This window comes from Gymnoscopelus braueri, assembly GCF_963280865.1.
Source record: "Gymnoscopelus braueri genome assembly, chromosome: 4".
NCBI classification, from domain to species: Eukaryota; Metazoa; Chordata; class Actinopteri; order Myctophiformes; family Myctophidae; genus Gymnoscopelus; species Gymnoscopelus braueri.
In genome coordinates, this window is record NC_137605.1 from 18,620,798 (window position 1) to 18,636,167 (window position 15,370).

At 39.6% G+C, this 15,370-nt stretch overlaps 1 protein-coding gene across 1 annotated transcript in view; it reads left to right on the forward strand.

Moving 5' to 3' along the window:
* The first annotated feature begins 2,656 nt into the window (after nt 1-2,656).
* Nucleotides 2,657-15,370, forward strand: part of abhd16a (abhydrolase domain containing 16A, phospholipase) — a 33,534-nt gene continuing 20,820 nt past the window's right edge. Inside the window, exons 1-11 of the mRNA XM_080425414.1 lie at nt 2,657-2,793; nt 3,781-3,837; nt 3,930-3,996; nt 4,656-4,742; nt 5,020-5,105; nt 5,807-5,880; nt 7,596-7,703; nt 8,956-9,070; nt 9,391-9,492; nt 10,903-10,966; nt 11,854-11,903. Coding sequence (XP_080281540.1) covers nt 2,686-2,793; nt 3,781-3,837; nt 3,930-3,996; nt 4,656-4,742; nt 5,020-5,105; nt 5,807-5,880; nt 7,596-7,703; nt 8,956-9,070; nt 9,391-9,492; nt 10,903-10,966; nt 11,854-11,903 — 918 coding nt within the window. The 5' untranslated portion in view covers nt 2,657-2,685. The remainder of the gene's footprint in view (nt 2,794-3,780; nt 3,838-3,929; nt 3,997-4,655; nt 4,743-5,019; nt 5,106-5,806; nt 5,881-7,595; nt 7,704-8,955; nt 9,071-9,390; nt 9,493-10,902; nt 10,967-11,853; nt 11,904-15,370) is intronic.

A 15,370-nucleotide genomic window follows, 5' to 3' on the forward strand; every position in this document is an offset into this window, starting at 1 on the left:
ACGGGACAGGATCTGAAAGTCCAGATGACATTTGCCTGGAATTGCCTTGTATGGGATGAGGCAACGAGGAGCATGTGTAAATCTTTTTAAATTTACTATTTTGAAAAACATTTTAAAATAATCTACTGTACATCGACACGTTGTGAGCTTGTAGATTGGCTATTTGAACTATTGGTGAAATGTTTTTCAAAATAGTAAAAATGGAAAAATGGAAAAATAGTTTAGGGATAAGGGGTATGGCGGCGCGCATGATAGGGCCCTCTCTCTCCCTCTACCCCTCCCTCTCCAGCTCCCTCTCTCCCTCTCTCTGATTGAGATCTGGTCTGACATCACACAAAAACTCCTTCCCTCTCTCTCTCCCTCCCTCCCTCTCTCTATCCCTCTCCTTCTCTCTCAGGGATCCTTTTAATAGAGGCTATTAATCTATCTATCTAACATCTATCTATGTTGGCTACTTGCTCACTTCACATGTTTAGTTATTAGGTTAGGGGCTGGATAGCAATGCCGCCAGTCCCTCTTTTATTTCTGATTCTTCTTCTTTCTTCCTCTGCCAGGACATTTCTTTCTTCCATCCTTGAAAATAAACACAATTTGGCACACTGGTCTGGTCCTATGCCAAACTTCCTCGACTGGCAAAGTCTGGCATTGTAGGAATTCTGAATGATAATGCTACAGCAAGCGTCTAAAGTTTAACACTTAGAGCATTCTTAACAAATCAGTCGTACGTGCATATCCAACCCATTCTCACTCCCAAGCAACATCACGCCTGCACACAATTGTTCATGCGCTTTGAGCTGGTAGGAATTACAGTATGAAGTCCATCACTGTCTTTTCCCCTCTACACAGCTAATTAAACTAACTATCTCCTCCCACATTTTTTGTTCTATATTGATACCAAACTAGCTACACAGCATCTTCTTTTTTAATGATCAAACATTGAGCCTGCATGGCATCACAATGTTTTACTGTAAACAGTAGACCACTGTAAACAGCCACTTATAATTCTCACTACATACTCTATGCCAGTGACATTCAACTGCGGCCCCTGGAGATTTGGCCTCCTCAGGGGAGCTTTCTTGTGGCCCCATTCCAGAGTCCAGAGTAAAAATGTATTATTTTATTACTTTTTTTGGTGCGAAGGTACAGTAGCTGTCCATCTGCCATGTTGCAAAGCTGCAACTGCTTCATGTTTTCTGCCCAATTCTGCCTTACATGTTAAACATGGAGAAATAAATAGGCGTATTAAGTACTTAAAGCAATACTTGAGTAAAAGCTACATTTCAGTGGCACATCAACATAAAAGAGCACAACAGATTAGTTTTGAGTGCAGTTCATCCATCACATGCCATCATCATCAATTTGAAGCTACGAGTTTTGAGAGGATGTTGTCTATTACATCAAAGAAATAATTCTTCATCTGCAGTCATTAGCTCGTATGTTTTACTTTTGAGTCCATCTTCTCCATCTTCATCCACATCTTCAAAACACAATATGTTTTATTTGTCCCAAATAGCATCTTGGGCTGAAAGATGGTCTAACTCTCAACTAATGGTTCATGAAACACATCATTAGCCGGGTGCTCAGACATAACCAAAATGCAAAAACCTTTCATTCATACAAACATGTAAACACTTCAACCTTGTCAATCTGCCTCCGATACTTTCCTCACAAAGACGCTTCCATGCCAGGAAGCTGTGCACAGAACATACTGAAATATCTATTTCCTATTTTCTTAATATCAAAATCAAAGCCTGTGCACTTTAAAGGACTGGCACAGACAATATCCTATCAAACATCAAAATGCATGAATGCAGTATGATTGTATGAAGCAGGCCCTAATAAGTTATGGACGTAATATGTCCATTATTGTGTTCTATCGGACCTATAGCACACAACATTGTGGATGTCACTGTCTTGTGGTCCCTGGCTTCAAGTCATTTTACAATTGTTGCCCATTGCCTAATCTATTTGAATAGCCCTGCTGTATGCTACAATTATCTATAATATATAAATTATCAAAATGCTATGTCATGGCAGGTGAACTCAATTTGCAATTTGCGTATTTTGACTGTTCTACAATCATGCATTTCCAAATGCACAGGGCATATTTAGACATAATTTTCTCTCTTGTAAAACAATCTAATAATAATAATAATAATAATAATAATAATAATATATATATATATATATATATATATATATATATATATATATATATATATAGAGAGAGAGAGAGAGAGAGAGAGAGAGATAGTCAGATATATATATATATATATATATATATATATAGAGAGAGAGAGAGAGAGAGAGAGAGAGAGAGAGAGAGAGAGTTAATGACAGGCATCTCTATATTGTTCTGATGAAGTACAGAAATAGTTGATAAATGACCTTTTAGACTATTATTTGAAATCTGCCATTATGCATCATAATAACTACACCCATATTCCCTCAGCATTCTACACAAGTGGGTTATGTTGTAGCATTTAATTACATGTTATATCATTTGTCAAAGTAATTCTCTATATTCTTAGACACAAATAGACACAAAAAAGGCACAAATTCCACGGAATTACCCAGTTCTTGACGTTTGTTCAATAAAGTGATAGTCAGCTGTGGGACCAACGCGCTGTCCCTTTTGAGACTTTTGCCCAGTGCCGGCTTCCGTAGTCACCGCTCAATGGAAGAATGGCCGGCTGGATGTTTCTTCGTTGTCTTTTCGGGCCTCATTTAAACAGAATTCACCGCTCAGCCTCAGCGGAGCAGAACAGAGCCGACGGCAGGACGGGGAGGAGGGTAGGGAAGACTTTAATACGGGGCTCTTCATGGACTATGAGCAAACTGGCTTCATATGTACAGAAACAGAGCAGTTAGCAGCATTGTTGCTAACGCTGCGGCCCGGAAGTGTCTCTGTCAACTGTGTTGTTGTTATTATTATTATTGTATCGTTGCTGTCAATGAATGTAGACTCGAGACGACATGTGCAAAAATTAATGGTTGTTTATGTTAATTTATGTAGATTTATGTAGATTTTTGCTTCCACATGAGCTTTTATACATACATAAATACATGTAGCTAGATTAGCTGGATCAATTCTTGCCCTCAGTTGCGTCACTAGCAAGAAAATCAATTAATCGAGATTGAACGAGATGTAATTCAAATCTAGTTTGCACTGGCTGACTAATCCTATCCAAGAACGTTACATGCTGGACACGCTAACATTACACAGAGTTGGTTGCAGGATAACAGTAAAAGTGGGCACCTAAACATTCTTGGCTATTTTGTTTAAATGTAAAAAAAAGGTAAACGGTCTGAAGTAGTGTAAAGTATAAATGATTATAACATGCTTGAACATTTGACATTTGAGGCGTAATATTTCTACAATTTAGCTGCAAAACTGGTGGATATGGTCATAAACAAGAAGTTGCAGGGTACATTTACATGTAGGTCTGATAATAATGTCCTGTACTTGTTCAAATCATGTATACTTTACATTACTTTAGACCATTTTCAAAATACTTTCTTTTTACATTTTAGAAAAAACTGCCAATGAGGTGCCCACAATGTTGAGGTCCTAGCTGTTGTATACAACCCTCGTAGACGTATATATGATTCTGACGTCTAGATTGAAAACGTCAGAATCATAAATACGTCTACGAGGGTTGTATACTACAGCTATTGAGGTCCCACTCTTCCTGTATGTGCTGCTGTCTAACTACTGTATATGAAACATCATTTATCTGCCCAGCTAAAGTTCACAGTGATTACCTTTGTGTTTATTAGGGATGGAACTACCAAGCCAAGGCTCTGGAAAGACACACTGACAGCATCATTGGTTGGGTCAGTATTGAGCGTGATTGACATAACCTCATTTTATCAAAGTAAGATGAATTCTGTCAAGTAATGGGTGTGTTTGTATTTCATCCATCTAGGCTTCTGCACTGTGGTCTATTTCCTACTACAGTTCTCCTCTCCTCCTCTGCTATCTCTATAGGAAAGGTATTGTGTGTGTGTGTGTGTGTGTGTGTGTGTGTGTGTGTGGGCATGCGTGTGGGCATGCGTATGACTCAGTCCATCTTACAAAGCTCTACAGTGTTTCAAACAAGGTGTTTAGAGGAGAGGTGTACTTGAGCAATTAACTTAAAACTCTTGACGTTTATCAGAAGTGTCTGACAAACTGTGCAATTGTTTTCTTCTCACCATTATAATTTTTACAAGCCCCATGCATTAATGAGTAAAAGTAAAACGAATGGCTGCAGTCTGTCCCCTGGGGGTTGCTGCTATCCCACAAGTGATTTTATTTATATGAAATTATAATCAGATGGCTCGTACTGTAGCATTATTACGGTGAATGGATCTAAATTAATTGCCCTGGGGCTGGGGTTATCTCTGTGTATAAATTGGCTGCTGTTATTGTTGACAACTTGACATGCAAGGAAGGTAGTAGTCAGACTGTGCAGACTGGTGCCGATTAACAAGGCTCTGAGCGAAAGAGAATATTTTCACTACTTTGTGGAATTGTGTGGATGCAGTCTGTTTGCTGCTCGTCAATGAAACCGCTTGGATGTGAGATGGTGGCACAAAAATACAATACATCTAAATACTTGGATATCTCTCTGTTTGTCAACTTTGTCGCTATTCTGCTGTCAATTTCCCAGGATACATCTGCAGCAGTAAGTTGGTTCCAGTCGGTCAGTATGTGGGGACGGTGCTGGTATGCCTGCTAGGGGTGGCCTGCCTCAGAGGTGAGACTCTACCAGTGTCCGCTGTGACTATGCCTAATTGAACTCATTTTACATATCAACATGTACTTGTATGGTGCATCTGCTGCTGCATACCAATGGGATTTCATTAACATTGAAGCAGACGCACAAGGTCCACACCCAATAAGCATACTAAGTGCACCCTTGAGACTCTCTGCAGTGAGCTGAATGTATTTTGCAGTCTCTCTCATTCTTCCACTTACTGTATGTCCTCTCTATCACTGCTCCATCTCTCTCTCTCTCGCTTTCTCTCTCTCAGGCTGGGGGAGATGGAAGAACTCCGAGTATCTTCAGTTCCTCTCTATTCTGGAGGAGAACAGGAATAATAACATACCTAGCAACAAGGTGAGTGGTGTGCGCAGCAGGTCAGAGTTTCCATGACGACACAAACTGTGTTCATAGGAACAGGTCTAGTCAAAACACTGCTACCCTTGTTAAGCACTTAAGCATCGTCATCCCTATTCTGTGGGGAACGTTTGCCGAAAATGGCAACGCTACAGGCTCACAATGCATCGCAACGCAAATGTGTATAGACCAGAGGGTCTTAAGTACATCAATTCCAACAAATCTCTTATTTGTTGGCACATTCAAACTAACCAACGCATTTTTAAGCGTTACGTTATTAAATATGTCAATCATTTATTTGTATATTTAACCCATTAAGACCTGGAACACCTTCTGTGTCACTTTTTGATTTGAGCTAAAAAGCATTGTTTTGCACTTTGGCTATTCAAAAATTGCAGATATACAAGCTCATAGCGCGGCACCCCGTCTCAAAATATTTTGAGACGGGGGTCGGCGGCCAAATACATATAATGTTGGGGGATATAGAAACATACTTTTTTCAGAAAACTGTTAGGATTTAGAAGACATAAATAAGAATCGGCCTCAGGTCTTAACGGGTTAAGAAATGTAATTTTTATTTACAATTACCAATGTTCAATGCCAAAGACACTATTAAATCGTTAATCACAATTATTTGTATGACAATTAATTCATTGTGACAGGTGGTCTTTTCCTGATTTGACTGTTCTCTCTCTGTATAGAAAAAACTGCGGTGCTACGATTTTGACTTCTCTCACTGGCCCACTGACTTCAGCTGGACAGAAGTCAGCAATCCGTAAGTGTGTGGTTTTTAAAAGGCTGCACGTATTTGTGCGTTCTTGGTTTTGTGTCCGTATGATCTATTGATCTATTGAGACCAACTGGCTACATTCTATAAGGAAAAGCAACAGCAGTGCATGTGATGTATGTGTATATTGCTGAAAATCTGACACTTATTCTGTGTGCATGGCCCAAAGTGGAAGAACATCTGTCTGTCTGTCATGTTTATTAGAAAGCTTTATTCCTCTGCTGAACGTTATGGCTTCAGTAGTCTCAGGCTGCCATTCTGATATTGCCAGCCTTTCCAATGCGTTTATTGTGGAATTTCATATCGCAAGAACAATAAAAAATACTATGCATCGTGCAGCCCTAGTGCTCATAGCTATCATAGAGCATGGGTAGTGGTGAACCATATTGGTCCTGTGGATATATATATATATATATATATATATATATATATATATATATATATATATATGTATATGTATATGTATATATATAGCTATATATATATATATATAGCTATAAATATAAATATATATAAATATATATAAATATATATATATATATATATATATATATATATATATATATATATATATATATATATATATATATATATATATATATATATATATATATAGCTATAAATGTGTAAAACATTGCACGGGATAGTGTTTGTAATCCCACTGGGGTCATCCATTTAAAAATAACTCATTCCTCCCGGTATGTAAGGCACTTAAGATAAATGCATTAAATAGGCCTGTAGCAATTTATTACATAATCGCCTAATCGCAATTATACGAGATAATCGCAATTATGACATAATTGCAATTATTTTGCATAATCGTTTCTATGTTGAAAAATCCAGAAATAGCCGATCTACAAGCTTGTAGATCAGTGATTTCTACTACTATTACTGCTATTTTTACATTTACGTTATTTGTCATATCTTCCCTGTGCCGTTTTTGATTACGAAGTAATTTTTATTCACGTGTAATTTTTATTCACGTTCCAATGTTCAATGCCAAAAACACAATTAAATCGTTGATCACAATTAATCGTCAGCTTAAATGTTGTAATGGTGACAGCCCTAGTATTAAATGTATTGAATTCTACTGTGAAGTGCCATCAGGGCATACATTTAGTTGTCTCCTGTTGCCCTGGTGGGAATTGAACGTCAAAACCTCAAAAATATTGTCATACTCTAACCACTGAGCTACACGTATCGTGGCTGTCGGGTGGAAACCTTGTATGTACAAAACCATTACTTTTCAGGAAATGGAAAAAGAACCTGTGTTCCGATTAATACAAAGTAGTTAATTAATCAAAAGCTCTTGTTAATACTTTTCATTGGTTAAATATTTACAGTATAAAATAAAACGCACAGACAGAATTGACCACTTTCACATTTAAACTGTCAGTCACTGTCACTGAAAATATCAGACCTACAAGCTCACAGCGTGATGCGATGGGTTGTGAACTTGTGCTAGAATGTGACACACTTTTGTACACAGGTAGGGCATTTATTTACAAAACAAAAAAACATAAAACATGTTTGAAATATGGAGATCCTAGGTTTCTGCTCCACAGCCATTTATACAGTATCATTATGATGTTAAATGGTACACAGTACACACGTGGTATGGGCTATGTACTGTATGTCTCATGGCTTTATATGCCTTTGACCGTGTGTGTGTGTGTGTGTGTGTGTGTGTGTGTGTGAGACAGGAAGTCGTCCAAGGCAGGTGTCTCCCTGCTCAAACCGGAGCCCAGAACGAGAGGAACAGCAGACACTGTTCTCAGCTCCGTCCGCACTCTGCCCTGCCACATCATCGGGTACACACCTTCTACACAGCACACACAAAAAACACACATCATTGTGCATTTACCAGATCCATACAACAATACAGTATATGCGTGTATCTTCCAGTGCACATGATCTGTTAACCTGTTCCATTATGGAATATAGATTAACAGACTCAATGCATGAGTAAGGACCAGGCATGTCCTGCAGAAGGAGGCATTGTTGTCCTGGAAGAAACCACTCGCATCCATGATAGAATTTCCTTACTGGCTCAAAATGACTTTATCTATATTGGCATAATGGTCACCCATTTCATATCTGTGACCATATTTAAAAAAAAAACTAAGCCGTTGATCATTTAATCTGTTTCCAAAAATAGCTATTTTTGCCACTTTTGACAACTTCTTTCACTTTTTTTTTCACCTGGCGTTCTCAACAATGATTTTAGACACATAGTGATCACACCTTTCAACAGAACAGAACGTGACGGCCGTTTTCAGTGTGCCATTAGTGCCAATGACGTCTTTTGACAAAATAAAAATTTAATTTTTTTTTTTTGTAATTTTTTTTCCTTTTTAATCTCAAAGGAACTAGGAGAAAACGATTTTCAAAAAGTTAATGCTCCATCCACTTCAATGTTAAAATGTAAACGGAGAATTTTTTTTCTCCGTTTGCCAAAGGCATTATGGATCAACAAGCTTGAAATAAGCCTGGCAGTGAATGAGTTAACTGCTGAAAAAACGACAATTTCGTAGTGAATGTTGAAAATAGAGACACGTTTGTGTTTTAGAGATATTTCTCTGGACTTTGGACACCCAGCTTGATACCCGGGACAATCCTGGCCAAACCGCGACGTCTGGTCACTCACCATAACTAAGCCATGCCAGGAAACTGTACATTATGTCTTCTTAACCACTCTCAACCTAGCGTCCCTATTTTGGGCAGTATAAGTGAACATTTAAAAAAAATCTACATTTTCTGAATGTTGAAACAATACTGAATATAGCAGATCTACAAGCTCACAACAAATTGTGAGCTTGTAGATCGACCATTGCTATTCATCATACAGCTGCAAGAACAATGCTTTCAGTATCACTTGTATGTACTGTACTATCAACAATATAGTTGCTTTGGTGTTTAGCTATTGTGTAATTCAGTATCTAGTGTTGGGTTTTAGTTTTATTTGACCCCTGTCCTCTCGTCCCAGTCTATATTTTTGCTAAAGCACTGCAGTGACGTGTTCTCTCACATTTAACACTCTCCTCTCTCTCTCTGTCTCAACAGTTTTCTCATCGCCCACTCATTTGGGCGGAGGATGCTGTACCCAGGATCTGTAGGCTTACTCCAGAAAGCTATGAGGAATATGCTTCAGCAAGGCCAGGCTCGACTAATAGAGGAGGTGAGGACGACCGACCACAGTGATAGCATAATGACAAGGAAGGCACATAAATATGAAACAAAAGAGCAAGTATTGTACAAGTGACAAATAAATAAATATACTGTGTATGTATACACACAGGGCTTATTAAAAAGTGTCGCATCAGACAAACAGATTCAAAAGGTGTTCTTGTTTTCATGTTCACACAAAAGAGACGCGAGATAACCAAATCAATATGAGGCGCTCGCATGCACGCACGACACCTACACCTCCTTTGATAAATGTTGGAACATCCTCACCTTCATGTTTTGTTTTTTCTTCCTTCCCCCTGTTTGTTGCAGTTTGACGGCCAGAGGAACAAACTTGTCGCCTGTGATGGAAATGAGATTGACACCATGTTTGTCGATCGGAGGAGAGACGGAGGAGAGAACGGACAGACTCTGGTAAATATCCACACCGCTGTTCTATTTTTATGACTAATGACCGAGTCAACTCCGCAGTCCGCACTCTGATAAAGCTATGGATAAAGCATTATCTCCATTAGGAGGTCATGCATTCGCCCCTGTGGGTCTGTCTGTGTGTGTGACTTTCCACAACTAATCATTTTGTGTTTTGTATAGAAGAAATTGGTCCTGACTTGCAGAGTATATAAATAGGACAGATGGGTTATATAAGCAACATGGATTATGGGCCACAGAGCCAAACTGTGTTATGTTTATACAGTATGTGCACAGCATGTCCCTGGTCTCAAGATCACGCATGTAATTCTAACCGATTTATTTTATTCCAACATCTCTGTAATCAGCAAAGTCTGATCGCTAATTCCTTATGTTAATTATGTTTTGTCGTGACTCGTCAGTTAGTGAATGGTTATGATTCAAAATGTAAGTGTGGCTTGATAAGCTAGATGAGTCATGGCAAGCAGGACGGGAGCGCATTGACCTGTGCATGTTCAGCACCAAGTAATACAGGTTTGGTTGCGCTTTATCAGGGACAAATTAAACTGTTTTAGTTTTTTTTTCTACATATCCTACATATCCTTGTGTACATGAGAGAATCAGAAAGAACCACACACACTTTCACTATTGTAACCTCCCTGCACTGGACATTAACCCATTAAGACCTGAAGCCGATTCTACAAATTCCAACAGTTTTCTGAAAAACGTATGTTTCTATATCAGTGGTGCTCAAACTTTTTCATGCCAAGGACCCCCAAAATGATATGTATTTGGCCGCCGACCCCCATCTCAAAATATTTTGTTGCAGGGACCCCCATGAAGCAAAGATTTGAGTAAAAAAAAAATAACTTTAAAATAATAAATATATTCAAAGATTTGCACGCATTTTCACGATTTTTCTAAAAATAGCAGATCTACAAGCTCGAGGTCTTAATGGGTTAAAATATCCACGTTGATCTACATTCACTGATTGGTGAATGGTTCAGCACCACGGACAGCGACACGCCACATCACCTTTTGCGGGCTCTTCCTCCTGCCAGTAATTCTATTTTGCTACAACAATATTTGTTAACAAAATGGAAGGTGAAGTCAATTGTAATGTAATGCACTGTCTGGCCGTCATCATGAATTAGATTCAGAACAGAGTGGCAGCAGCCCTGTAGTGTCTCCATAATGATAATCAGCTGCATGTGGTGGAACAGTTTGAGCTATGGGAATCACACAGGTGAATAAAATCATGATTCATGATTATTCATTGTTATTTATATCTCCATTGTGACCATGGATATGCCCTAGGAGTGTGAAAAAAATCTTTTTTCATTTAATGTGGTATTTAAAGTACCCTCATTATACATGTACAATAGTTTACCATGACCTCCCTTGATCTTGCTCTAGGTGATCTGTTGTGAGGGGAATGCAGGCTTCTACGAGGTTGGCTGCATGAACACACCATTGGAAGGTGAGGAAACGTGGGAATTACTCGCATACTTTGATTTGGAGTCTTGATAACAAATTAACCCAACAGGTTATCGCCTATCCGACCGATTTGTCCATATATGGAAATCCAGTTGTCCAGAACCGCCTATCTAACCAATATGCCCATATATGGGCATGCCAATATACAGGGTATGGGCATATACTAATCAGGGATCTCCATATATGGGCACAAAAGGGACACAGACGGGTACGAGATATCTCGGGATCGGCTTTTTATGTGGTTTAATAACGATCTGTAAATTTCGGTACCATCCTTGATTTTTTTTCTCTTCCCATGACGCTTTCGACCCATCCTATGAGAAAATGTCCGACAGCAGTTTCCGGTTCGGTTTTTATCTAGAAAAAACGTTTTTTCCTGGTTTTGGCTAAACATCATGGTTTTCACACGGTTTAAAAAACGAATGCTAAGCTCCGGTTGTATTTTATTTTCTTTGATCGACGAACAGTTATCCTCTTTGTGTTTACAAACGATCTGATAGCCGATCGGTTGCTAAGCTAATCTAAGATGGCCGGTGGGGAGAGGCGGAAATCACGTCACAGCCAAACGGATATGACGTTTGCAGCCTGTTTGAGCCGCCGAAATCACAGAAGAAGAAAGAAAAACCTAAACACTATGAGGGCTCGTACGTCCGTCGTCTTTGTTTATAAACACCATCGGATCGCGGATTTTAATGGATATACATTTTTTGTGACCGGTTCAAAAGGTTATAAAACTCAAATGTCTGGCAGTGGGTGAGTACATTATGAATAAACTCTGGCGGTGAATGTGCTAAGGGAAGTTTTTGATACATCTTCAAAAATGGAGACCTGTAGCATTTTAAACGTGCCACATAATTCTGTGTATTACAGGTGGTTACTCTGTGCTGGGATGGAACCACCCGGGTTTTGCAGGCAGTACGGTAAGCAGCATTGTTGTCTGTGTGTGTGTCCGTCCGTCCGTCTGTGATCAGCAAATCTTCGACACTGTTGGACCGATTGGCGCAAAACTGCACGCACACTCGCTGGAGGCCAGAGCAGAACCTCTGCCCCAAACCTTTCACATCTGCCTTTTATAGCGCCACCAGGAGGCAGATTTTGTGCAAACATCACGCCAATCAATACACATTGTCTCTATAGTGATGTGATCAAGACGGATCTGTAAAATGTTTCATATTCCATCCTGATTGGCTAAGATTGGCTTCCAAAGTTTGCAGGAACATTTGAACAAAATGCCTCAAATCACATTTTTCATATTCCATTCCGATTGGCTTCCAAAGTTTGTTTTGCACAAAATTCCACACATTATAAATGCAGCGCCCCGATTGCTGGGAACTTTGCACGCACATTCCCACTAAGCCAAGGAAGAATCTTGTGCAACAACAGCACATTTCACATTTGGCCTATAACTCTTGAACCGTAGGTCGTACAATCAACATTTGTTTTACCCCTGGATTCCATGGATCATGACGCATCTTACAGTATATGCCCTGTTTGCGCGTGATTACATTTTCTGCCATAGTGCATTTTCTTCATAACACACTTTTTGCTACTACTCCTACAGATTTTGTCCAAAACTCACACAAATCGGTACACATTATCTGGGGTCATGTGATCAAGATGGGCTATGACCAAAGTTTGCGGGCCCTGGGTAGGCAACCTGGCCTGGCGGAGACCTGTGCTCCGAGGAGCACACTTTTCTAGATGTCTATTATTATATCTATATTAGTATATATCTATTATTATCCATTGTTTACTATTTAAACCTTTCATTTAACCACATTAATCCTGGTGTCCCTATTTTGGAGATGTCTATAGGTGAAAATCTCCAAAGAAAGGTCACAATTATCAAAAAGTAAAAGAGTAAAATAGCAGATATACTTAGTGGTACGACAAATGGCACAACTAGCAGATCTACAGTAAAAGCTCACAACGCATCTGCTAGTTGTGCTATTTGTCGTACCACTAAGTACAGTATATACTATAGGGCAGGGGTCGACGAGTACGTTTGGCCCTGGGCCAGTTGTTTTCTAAGACATTAGATGGCGGGCCAGAACAAAATCAATGGCTATTTTATCGCCTTCAAATGTTTAATCAAATGTTACAGACTGTCACGGTTGAGACTTTGTGTGACTTTGTGCCTCATTCATTGTCTTGTCTAGGTTTTGTAATTCTTTGTATTATGTGTTCTTAGTGTATAGTATTCTTATTTCTGTGTTCCTGTCTGCCTCACCTGTATCTCGTTTGTCATCAGCCTATGTATCACTTTTGTTCCACACTTAGTCCTTGTTGGGTCCTTGTCTTATGTTGCATGTGTTAGTTTATGTTTGAGAGTTATTGTCTTAGTTAGTTACTTGTGTCACCTTTTAACATTTAAATACTAAATACATATTTAAACGCCCAATCTTGGGTTTTGATCACCTCCTGCCTTGCTGTCCTGCATTTGGGTTCTCACCACACCAGCATGTGACATACAGATAGAAATGCTTGTGTAATAATTTTGTGAAGGCCACATACTTTAATGTGGAACTTAGAGGGCATTTCATTTGTTTAGTCATACTTCTTTTTGTGGTAAACAAAAGCTCAAGGTCTCTTCTTACCTATGGAAAGAAACTGTGTATTGGTTAAAGCATGATGAGGACATTTTAATGCAAAAGTCAAATGTTGACGGTTAAAACAGCATTTAAAGGAGAATGGAAAGAGCACTATTTGTTAATCCTACCTATTTTCATCAATGCAAAGCCACATCCTATCTATTGATTCCACTAGGAGGGGTTCAGCGACACATTTCACCCCACGGCTTGATTCGTGATGTGCCTGTCATTCATTCTCAACATAAATTAGATATAAAACTAAGTATAATGAGCATTCTTCAGGTGGGGTAATCGGTTCTCTAATTTGACATTATAGTCCATGTCTATCAGTCAGATATTGTAAATTATTTACAAAACAAATTTCAGGCCATATATTATCGCTGGTAGGCTAGTTCTGGCCCATGTTGCCTACCACTGCTGCTGGGTTTAAGGAGAGTGCCCAGTCCCCTTTTTAATTCCTTGTATTGAGATAGACAATTGCAGATGTGACATGGAAGCTGCACAATCTAGAGACTACTGGTGGGGTTTGATTCTGTCCCAGTAAGAGTTAGGGGTCTCAGGGTTTTTTTAACTACTGAACCTTTTCTGGGGGGGCTATCATTAAACATTATCCCAGGTAATAAAGTATCTGTGCCCTGCTGCCCCCAGCTCTCTAGCGTGAGTACAGTAAGTAGGTCAGTTTAAAAGTCAGAGACATAGTGTAGAAATACTAGTACTGTTGCGCTGAGCTAGACGGCATTGCACAAGAATTGCAGTGTCGCTCTGCAGCTGATATTATCCATGTGGTGGAACAGCAATACTCTCAGCCTCTCTCTTCTAATTTCAGGCCTCCTGTTTCTTCTCTTTGCACTTTGCCCTTACATCCTCAATCATGGATCACAGTAAAATTGTCACCCACTCTGGTTGTCACAACCACTGGTTGTTTGAAACGACAAGAAGTGTATAGGATCTTGAGCTTATTTCCACTGTTGCACTCATTACATGGTGCTTTGCATAAGAATGTCGGTGAAGGCCTAAAAATGCTTTCATGCGGTAGTGCATGCTTCACTGTGCGCTGTATTCTTTTGGATTCTTATGGGGACTGTGGGGTGGACAGCAACAGTTAAAACCCCTGAGAACCGCGAAGGGATTTGTTCGGAGATGAGGCAGAGAGACAGTCAGCCAGTTCAAGTGATTTAATGGAGTCGAGACGTATGACTGTCTGGGTGACGAAAGTGATCTCACACAAAGGAGTGCTTTATATAGTTTGGCAATCTATTCACTAATGCACCTCGCCATGTTCTCAATAGTGCTTACTTACGTGGTGCTAGCTTGGATGCAATCCTTCCTGTTTCGAAATCGCGGAGAAGGGCAATGACTAATATTTGGCATTCATCACGGCATAAAATATCGATAATACTGTGTCTTGAATTATAAACTAGACGCGTCGCAATTCAGGGCAATTGCAGAGTGTGGTTGCGCCGACGCGAGTCGCGGGTCGCTGCCGCCGGGACTCGAGGAATAAGCTGGGAGGAATACCGTTGGAGGCTGCGCCAATTACATTGTCACGCAACTCCTGAGATCACTTGCGTTTCATTTTGAGAGGATTGGTCCCCCCAACATATGGTTTTTGCATCAAAAGGTTACATTTTGAGCATTTGTGGCGCCCCCTATGGATCAAAGTGGAAATTCTTTTGGGGATTCGTTGAGTCAACCACCCTCGACATGTGATTCAAATGTAGGATCGATTGGACGTTTCGTTCGTGATTTTTGGCATTCTTTGTAAAACGGGCCACTCCCGCCCTAACTTTGGAAGC